This window comes from Pteropus vampyrus, unplaced genomic scaffold, assembly GCF_000151845.1.
Source record: "Pteropus vampyrus isolate Shadow unplaced genomic scaffold, Pvam_2.0 Scaffold79, whole genome shotgun sequence".
NCBI classification, from domain to species: Eukaryota; Metazoa; Chordata; class Mammalia; order Chiroptera; family Pteropodidae; genus Pteropus; species Pteropus vampyrus.
In genome coordinates, this window is record NW_011888860.1 from 7,043,883 (window position 1) to 7,053,797 (window position 9,915).

Genomic DNA, 9,915 nt, shown 5'->3' on the forward strand with positions numbered 1-9,915 from the left:
ATTGAATGATTGGAGAATATTGTCACTTAGAAATATAGACAGCATTTTTGCTCTTCTTATTGACATTCAGCTGACAGAGGTAAATCTAAAACAATACAGACAAAACTGTTGGTGCTGTTAGGAGGGAGCAAGTAGGCAAGCTAAGCTTGTTATGAGATGACCCAGACCCTGACAAGTCAGCTCTGTAGGTCCTTCCAAGGGTGGGCTTTACTTTCTCACCAAGGACACCTTCAGAAAGGCTCAGAAGCCCAGCTTTATTGTTATGCAAAAGAAGTCAGGATAAAAATCACCACAGACCAGGGCCAGGGCTATAGTTACCAAGTCTAGAATTTACATTTAAAAATCACAGAGACCAGGGAGAGAGAGGCAGCTAGCTAGTCACTAAAGTTTGCTCTAACTCTTCTACAGAATGAGACTGGACACAGTTGGCCAGTCATTCAGCCACTCCTGGCTTAATCCTTCCACCTCCGCCTTTACACCCAGAATCAGTTACCCTAAGTGGCCAGTTGGGCATAAGAGCTTTGAAGGGCCTTCCCAGGACTATTTTTAACCTGGTGTTTTTTGTTGATTGACTTTCCACTGGGGCAGCCCCAGGTCTGAAGGACTCACTCCAGCTGGGAAATCTGAGAAGTCAGCTGGCTTGTGGGATATGAGGTATTTTTAGCTGAGACTTGAGGATCTCAGGATTGTCATCTACTTTAGACTGCAGGGTGAGAGATACAAAACAGAGCCAAACAAGAGGAGTGGTGCTGAATCTGAAGTTCCTTAGCAATGACTGTTGAACTTATTGTTGGAAGAGGATTCTCTGTGCACCTGGTAGGGCAGGGAAGCACAGCATGCGGGTCTTTCCCTGCACTCGTGAACCAGAGGCCTGGGAGTCCTTCCCGCATGCCAGGTGCTCGTTTCCAGGGCCTCTTCCACACCTACTTGCATCACCTGGAACTGATTAGAAATGCAAATTCTTGGGCCATACCCCAGACCTACTAAGTTAGAAACTCTGTCAGTGGGACCTAGCGACCTGTGGTATGTCGGGCCCTCCAGGTGATTGTGATGCATTCTAAACTTTGAGAATTACCGGCCTAATCCATTTAACTTTCAGAGACAAAGGTATGAGGGCAAAACTATCCCTACCAAAGCCATATGGTGGTGCATTTTTTTAATTAATAGACATTACTGTAGCATAATTTTAGATTTACAGAAACACTGAACTGGTAGTAAAGAGAGCCAGTAACTTTCTAAGCCATTTTTTTTTTCTCCTGTGTACTGCACTGTAATGTGGAAAACTTTTCTCCTCTGTTTGTCCTCAAGGGTAGTGACAAGACACCAAGTTTTTGGTATCAAAGGCTGCGATCAAATCAGAGTAAGCAGCGCTCAGTGAGGATGGCACCAACTCACAGAACAACTGTACGTGTGTGTCCTTGGCCAAACTGCAATGAAGCCAATTGTAATCATCTAAGCTACTGTAGCCAGAGAAAAGCCTTCTCAAAAGGCTCTTGAAAATGATGTTACTATCGGGGTACTAGAAATGTGTTAGTTTCCCATGACTGCTATAACAAATTGCCACAATGGCTTACAACACAAATTTATTCTCCTATAATTATGGAGGTCAGAAGTCTAACCTGGGCTTTCTCTGGGCTAGAGTCAAGTTGTGGTCAGGGCTGCTTCCTTCTGAATGCTCTAAGGGGAGAATGTGTTTCCTTGTCTTTTTCAGCTTTCAGTGATTGCCCATCTGTATTCCTTGGCTGGTGGCCCATCCTGCATCTTCAAAGAACATCTCTCCAATCTCTACATCCATCATCTTATTGCCTTCTGCTCTGACTCTGACCCTCCAGCCTTTTAAGGACATCGTGACTGCATCAGGCCCTCCCAGATAATCCAGAGTAATCTCCCCACTTCAAAATTTTTAAGTAATCACATCTGCAAGGTCCCTTTTGCCACGTAAGGTGGCATTCACAGGTCCCGGGGATTAGGATGTGGATATGTTAGTTGGGGCTTAGTTAGAAACAATATACCACACACATATAGCTTTGTCACTATCCAGTAACGCAGACACAAGCCACAGGTAGTTGTTGAGCACTTGAAATCTGGTTCATCTGAATTGAGATGTGTTGCAAGAGTATTGAAATTTGAAGACTTAGTGTTAAAAAAAGAGAGGTAAAATATTTCACTAAAAATTTTTATATTGATTCCATGTTAAAATGATAAAATCTTCAATATATTGAATTAAATAAAATATGTCATTAAAATTAAATTTACATGTTTCATTTCACTTTTCAAATGTAGCTACCATTAAATTTAAATTACACATGTGGCTGACATTATATTTCTACTGGACAGTGCTACTATAGGCCATAAAGAAAGCAGCGTGATATTAAATTGCAATTGTTTTATTTTTGTCTTGCTCATACTCGTAAGGGAGCCTAGACTTTGAAAGCAACATTTCTTCTTCCATCCTTCCCTAGGGAGAGCACTGACCGTGCAGAATTAAGATTTTAAACCAAGACGCATATTATATTAGGGATGTGCACAACTAAATTCTCCACTAGATAACAGTAGCCAAAAAAATAAATAAATAAATAAAAAATAAAAAATAAACCATACATTTATCTAACAACCCGTGTTCTTACAAAGCTTCTTCACAAAGCATTATTTCACTGACTCCTCGATCACAACCCCGTGAAAGGGATATTGTTCCCACTTTTCAGAGGAAAAAAACTGAGCCTAAGGAAAATTAGCTTGGTGGAGGGGCAGCCAGCTAATAAACAATGAACAGAGCCTGCGACCAGGTCTGCATGCCTCAGTGCCCTGGCTGCTTTGAGGTTATTTCCTGGCTTGAGTTTAATGATTCAATCAGGCTCAGCAACATCCTGAGTTATTTTACATCCAATCTTCCTAAATTTCAGAGATCACAGAATGATCTCTCTTTACCTGAAAATTCTGTTCTTTTCTACTCTGAACACATTATCATTTTTTATTTCGTAACTTTGAATGCAGAAAGGTTATATCCTACCTAGCTGTTTAAGGAAGATTTACTCCTGTATAAAACACCTCGGCTGCACCCAGAAGTGTATCTGGCTCCCAGCTTGATCCTGGACCCCTGTTGGAAGGCCCCCAACACCAGTGACTCTCTCTCCCTTTTCTTTACACCACTCTCAATCTGCATGCCTAGATAAAAGGCTCAGTTCTGACCTACGACCAGAGAAGATGTCCCCAGACAAACCTGGGCTCTAGTGATCACATTTCCTCTGATCAGTCTTTCTTGGGGCTGAACTGGCAATTTGCCCTTTGGCAGAAAGTCACTGTAAGAAAAATGAGCAAAGACCCACAGAGAGGGAAGGAAACTCAGGCCAGCTAGGATGCCCCTTGCCTAGGCAGCATTTCTTTACTGCCAGAAAGGGAGGAGGTGAAGAAAACCTAAAAAGGCACGCTGTGGTGTGCTGCTCATTTTCTCCGCCACACTCAAACTTCGGCTTTTAGACCTGGAAAGGCCTTTGGAGAGTGTCTAGTCTAACTACCTCATTTTACACGTGAGGAAACCAGATCAAAAGGTTAACTGGCTTCTGTAAAGTCTCATAGCAACTTTGTATCAGATAAAGACTAGAACTCCCATTTCCAATGTTATTCAACTTGGACAAAATTGTTTTAAAGGCCCACAAAGAAATTAAGTAAAATCATACAGCTTTGATTCCAAACCACACTACAGAGGAGCGGCATCTCGCTTGCAGGATGAGCCTCGGATACAGGCCCACAAGGGTGAAAATCATGTACAGTCAAAATAATGCTTGAAAATCCTCAGGAAAGTGCCACGCTGGAGACCAGCATAGCTTCTGTCAATAAATCCCACACAGTCAGTTTTTCCAGAGATGGAACAGGCTCATCAGTAGAGTACCATATTAACTGACTTGAAGTTAGAGGACAAAAAGGCACAGATCTTTAAACAAGAATAACATGTAGGATGGCAAGATGGATAAGTATAAAAGGCACCAGATTCTGAAACTAACAGCAGAGTTCCTTCTCTTTTCCTGTGCTCTCACTCCAAAGAACTGCCTAGAATGACAAGCCAAGTGACTCATACTAGTCCAACAGTTACCTCGTCCCTGTGCTCCTGGAGATTTAGTATTTATTGCTTATTTAGAAACTAAGCTTCACACACATGAATCTTTATCTGTTTTGTTCACTGGTGCATCCTAAGTGCCTAGAATTGTGCCTGGCACCTAAATGTTTGTTGCCTAAATGGATGAATCTATTCTTTTTGTCTAGGCTATGTAATTGAATTCTCATTAGTTGAAGTTATTTAGGTCTCGCACACAGGTCTTAACCTCTTGGGGTGCTATGGTGCCCTAGCTAGAAAAATTCACATTGAACTGTCCATAAAGATTTTGCACTATTCATGGAGTTCATGGAGCCCCAGATTAAGATTTCTTGGTGCTATTGACCTTCACTATGCTGCTGTGACACACAGCAAAATGACTTCCATGACTGTGGAGAGACTACGTTGCTTACTTTCATAGCTGCATGAGGACTTCTTGTTAAAAGTCTCCCACGTTCTCCCAAGGAAACACAGGTCCTGGGCTAAGCACAAACTAGTGGCACCAAAATGGTCTTCAAAACTCATCCCTATATTTTCTGCCCCACCCCTGCACCAGCCTGTTGGCTGACTGGCCCTTCTCCACAGGTGTCCTCTTGAGCTGCTGACAGTTTCAGCACTGACATTGAATGGCAAGATGGATTACCTAAAGGACTACCCTGGATCCCCCAGTCCTATCATGCACTGACACCGTGCTTGTCACCACTGACTCTGATGTTTTGGACATGTAGAAATGCACCAGGAGAATATTCAAACAGCTGCTGTAAGGAGAGCTGATGGAGGCAAATGCCGGCAGGCTGAAAGGAAAACAGAATTTACGGGCTCTCTTCAGCTGAGCTCACGCTGAGCAAACAGCACCGCAGAATGTTCAGGGACGAGGCAGGCAGACGAGTTCGTGCTTTAGGACAACAGTGGCTCTTTTTGAGCAAAGAGAAAGAAGCAGAAGCTGGAACACAGGGCTAGGGATAGTGACAGGCTTGGGACAGGGCAGCCAATCCAGCAATCCAAAGGTGAGCATCCCATGTACTCCACGCCCATGTGGAAAGCACACATGATCTCCCAACCTGCATGGTGATTGTCTAAGAATGAGAAACATTATGAACTGTACTTGCTCTAAGGCAAGCTTAGCAAAATCCAGAAACAGAATAAACCTCTGGAGGGAAAGGAATAGAGGTGGGGAAAGGATTACCTACCTATGCATCTGTACTGGCTTGAATAGTATCCCCCAAAATCCATGTCTGCCAGAACCTCAGAATGTGACCTTACTTGGAAATAGGGCCTTTGCCTTTGTAATTAGTTAGGACGAAGTCATAATGGATTAGGTCTGATGTCCTTATAATAAGGGAAAAGAACACAGAGAAACAGGGAAGAAGGACATGTGGCTATGGAGGCAGAGATTGGAGTGATACAACCATAAGCCAAGGAACGCCAAGGACTGCCAGCAACCACCAGGAGCCCGGATGAGGGGAGAAAGCATTCTTCCTTAGAGCCTGCAAGGGACATGGCCCTTCTGACATTTTGATGTTGGACTTACAGCCTCCAGAACTGTGAGTGAAGAAATCTCTGTTGTTCAAATGGCGATAAGTTCAGAAAGGGGTCCAACAGAGCAAGGTGGAGAATTAATTTCAAATCTGAATAAATCGACACTCAGTGGAATTTGATCCAACCATTGAACCTAGTATTCTACTATTGTCATTCTTGTGAAAAATGGTACAACATGTAAGGGTATATGGGGTAGAGAAGAACCCCCCCTCTATTATATTAAAGCTTCTGCTCTAAAGGCAGGAAAATCGTCAGCTATAAAGCTCATTGCAAAGGGAAGAGAATAATGCATTAGCAAAAATCAAGGCTCAGGGAAGCATTCCCAAGGATTTTGTGACCAATACACACACACTTATTGGCTGATTTCAAATGTATCTGGCCATTTACAATTCAGCAAATGCCCCAGCAGTGTAAAAGAAGCAAAGAGAGGTGCTGGGCAGGAAAACTTGTATCATCGAGGAGTCTCATTAAATTATCACTCAGCTGAAAGAAAGCTCTAGAATAAGAGAACATTCAGCAATGAAGGAGCTCTTCTAGCTATAGAGTCTAATACAGTAACTCCTGGTTACATGTGATTATTGAACACTCGAAACGTGCCTAGTAGACTGAAGAACTAGAATTTTAATTTGATTTAATTTTGATTAATTTACATAATCACATGTGGCTAGCAGCTACTCGATTAGACAGCACAGCTCTAGAATCACAGAAAGCTGGCTGTGGAGAACAGCCTGGGAGACTCACTGAGTCTGAGATGGACCAACTCCATAATTAAAAACAGATCAGGGAACTTTTATAGAATGTACAAATATTATACATGGTATCGCTGGGACATAATTAAGATTTACTTAATCTTCACAGTGTCCTTGTAGATGATCAGTAACATCATCCCCATTTACTAGATGAGGAAATCAAGGTTCGATAAGATTATTTGACTTGTCAAAGGCCTTGCAGCTTTTAAGAGATTTGAATTTAGCTTTGACACCAAAATCCATACTCTACCCACCAAGGCACATTATCTATGGCACCTTTTACTCTTTTGTTTTTTTTCCATTCCCATCCTTCCAGAACAGTCTAAATTACGTGTGTGTGTGTGTGTACATGCACATGCATGAGTATGTCTGAACGGGTTTTGAGGAATAAGTAGATGTAGGGGTTCCATAAGTGTTTAGTGTGGATCTCATATTCTATACAGATCAGTACCCGTTAGCCAACCAGCTCTGTTTTCCACTCAGTCAGGCAAAGTGGAATGCCAAGGAGAGTGATGGAGCAAACAGGATGCATACTTGCTGACTAACATTAAAGAAACCTTCTCGCTCAAGGGTTTCAGCAAAAATTCTATACCACAGCTGTCCTGGTCGTCCAGTAGCACACATTCTCCCAGCAGTAGAGATACTCAGAAACTCTAAAGCCACAGGTCTTGATGTGAAGGGAGGCGGGAGGTAAGGGAAAAGGGAAAATGATCCACAGAATGCCTCACTAACAGTATGGAGATATGAAAATACAGGTTTCAGAGACTGGTGAGACTTACTGGAGAGACCGAGATGTCCACCTTCTCTTCCAACCTCCTGTTTGCCCCAACAATGGAGAAGGGCAACTGAGGGCCTTGCAGAGCCATAGAGTCAGCGAGGCTGAAATCCAGATGAAGCCTTTGTGGGAAATGTGGCCTTCCCCAAACCAAAGCACAGCTGGTTGGTGCTGGGCTCATTGCTATGAAGATTTCGACAGCATTAAGAGAAAGGTCTCTGGTGGGATTAATTTTGCATCTTTTAAAAAAGTTTCACTATGCCTGGAAATATACTTGGTGAGATTAATAAAGCAATCTTTGTCTCTTTAACCTCCTGGAAGGTTAACTGAGTCTTTCATCATTATACTGTAATCCTACCCTGCAAGGAACCTTCTGAAAAGAGTCCCCTTCCCCTAAATAAAACTTTCTGGCATATTAAGGTTTGGAGGTTTATGTGATTCCACACCCAAATAACTCTAAGTATAGCTCATCCTAGTGCAACAATCGGTGTCCTGGAAAGGAGTCTCTGGAAAACCTGACCGATCGCCTCAGCATTCACACGGGTCTCTGGAAACATCTAGTCTAACCTTTCAACCCCCAGGAACTGGGTTTTGAGGACTGATGTTTAGCGTCGTTTCACAACAAAACTATTGGCACCAAATAATGCAAACAAGTTAGTGAATGCTGTGACCGTGACCAAATATATATATATATTTATAACTTTGAAAAATGTAGTTTCTTCTCTTTCTGAGTTTTGCCAAAAATTAATGTTTTCCAGCATCTTTAATTTCAACACCTTCAGCTAAAATGTGTGTCTTTGGATAATGATCACTAAATCCCGACTTCACTCCCCTTCTGGTAGCAGTCAGCATTCCTTTATAGAGTTTCGCTTCCATCAGTAAATTACTTTCCAAAAATAAAAAATAAAAGAGTACAAACTACAAACGTGCATACAGTAGTCATGGACTTATACCAGAGTTGGTCTTTGTAGCGCATTGTTCTCAATTTTCCCGCAGAAGGAAAGCGCCTCTTAATGAATTGCTCTTACAGCTTCCCCTGGGAATGCCCAGCCCCGCTGCTTCCCTGACGTGCTTGAAGCTCCCAGCAGCCAGGGCTCGGCCCCTGCAATGACGAGCCGTGCAAAAAGCGCCTACACCGCCATCCACTGGCCCCGAGCGGGTGGCACCAGGAGTGAGGCGCCCGCCACCGGAGGTGGGGAAGAGTCTGCAGGATCCGGCACGAAACCACCTTCCTCCCGTCCTCTCAGCCCTCAGTCTCTGCGGCACAGAGCGGTCACCAGCCCCTGGCTCCACCTGGCCGGGTCCCTCCTGACACCAAAGGAGAAGAAGGGCAGCCGCAAATTAGAACCGGTTCTAGGGGCTCGGGCCGGTGAGGATCGTCCGTGGGTACTCCTCACTAGCTTTCCTCTCCGGACCCCGGAGCAACGCTGTCCCTCCCCCGGACAGGATCGGAGCCGGCCAAACCCAGGGCGGCTCCGAACTTGCGCCCCCCGGCGGCGGGCAGCAGGAGAGCCTAGGCAGGTATGCACCCGAGACAAAGTTTGCACTCGGGGGACGCAGAAGGTCCAGCACACTGCAAGGGGGACCGGTTCTGGGATGCTAACGCCCAGAATGGTCCAGTGATCTGGGCACAAGCTGGTTGCAGAGGAATCGAGCGCCAGTCCTGGCCCTGAGAGGGACAAGACCGAGGCGAGAGCAACGGGGATAGGAAGCTTACATCTGGGGCAGGCAAGGCTGCTGCGCAGTCCTTCCAGATGCCCGGGGTCTGCGACGCTGGCGCAGAGAGGAAGCCGAGGGTCCCCGAGGGGCTGCTTCCGACGGCTCCTTCTGCAGCCTCCCCAGGCGCCCGCGTGCCGCAGAGTCCACCTGATGCGTGCAAGGCGCCGGGTGGAGAAGGGACTCTGCAGATTCGGCATCGCCCCTGCCAAGGAGAGCGGGGTCCCTGGACCGACCTGACTCGAACGTTGAAGAAAACCCTTCTCATGATGGTGGGCGACTGGGGTGGAGGACTGTGCACCCGGGGACTGATTGCAGGACTCCGAGCGAGGGGCTGGGAAAGCCAAAGCTCACCGACGGCGGGAAAAGAAAGTGGCACCCAAGGGGAGGGGGGGCGGGAGGGGGTGGCCCTGAATTCATCGGGACTGAGAGGTCATCCGACCTGTTTGTCGGCAGAGCACGCAGTTCGTGGATCTTACCGGCTCCGGAGCCCTGGCTCGGCGGTAGCGCTCGTCCGGAGCGAGGGCAGGGGACCGTTTCATGTAGAACATGTCTCGCCTTTTCCTCTCTCCACTCTTATCTTGATAGCTTTTCTCTCCCCTACGTGCGCCTCGGAGAAGCACTACAGATGCCTTGTTCCTCAGTCAGGAACAGACAAGTTGAACTTCAAGGGACCAGGAGCCCCATATTTTGTCTGTTCGATAGATCCCACCCGCGGACCACTCCCTCCCTTCACTCCCGTCCCTGGGCCCCACCCATAAGAACCCTTAATGACAGATCCCCTGCAACCCCACCTCTTCGCATTCAAAAAAGTTATTCTTCATGGGCAGACACGAAGCCAAGCAAATGCTGGTTCCCCCGCCCCCACCCCACACACACCTCAAACTTTTACCCGATGATGGCAGCACGAAAAGGACGAGACCTGAAAGTTTGGCTGTAGGAGACGAAGAAATTGGGAGCAAAGGAGTTATTTCTGGACTTTCCAAAACCTCCTTATCACATCCTAAATTTTTTTCTTTTAGCCAGAGCTAGCTAACTAAGTAAAA

At 45.6% G+C, this 9,915-nt stretch overlaps 1 protein-coding gene across 1 annotated transcript in view; it reads right to left on the reverse strand.

Annotated features, from left to right (window-relative positions):
- Positions 1–9,909, reverse strand: part of CORIN (corin, serine peptidase) — a 220,577-nt gene extending 210,668 nt beyond the window's left edge. The window contains exon 1 of the mRNA XM_023532241.1: positions 9,349–9,909. Coding sequence (XP_023388009.1) covers positions 9,349–9,420 — 72 coding nt within the window. The 5' untranslated portion in view covers positions 9,421–9,909. The remainder of the gene's footprint in view (positions 1–9,348) is intronic.
- Positions 9,910–9,915: the final 6 nt, after the last annotated feature.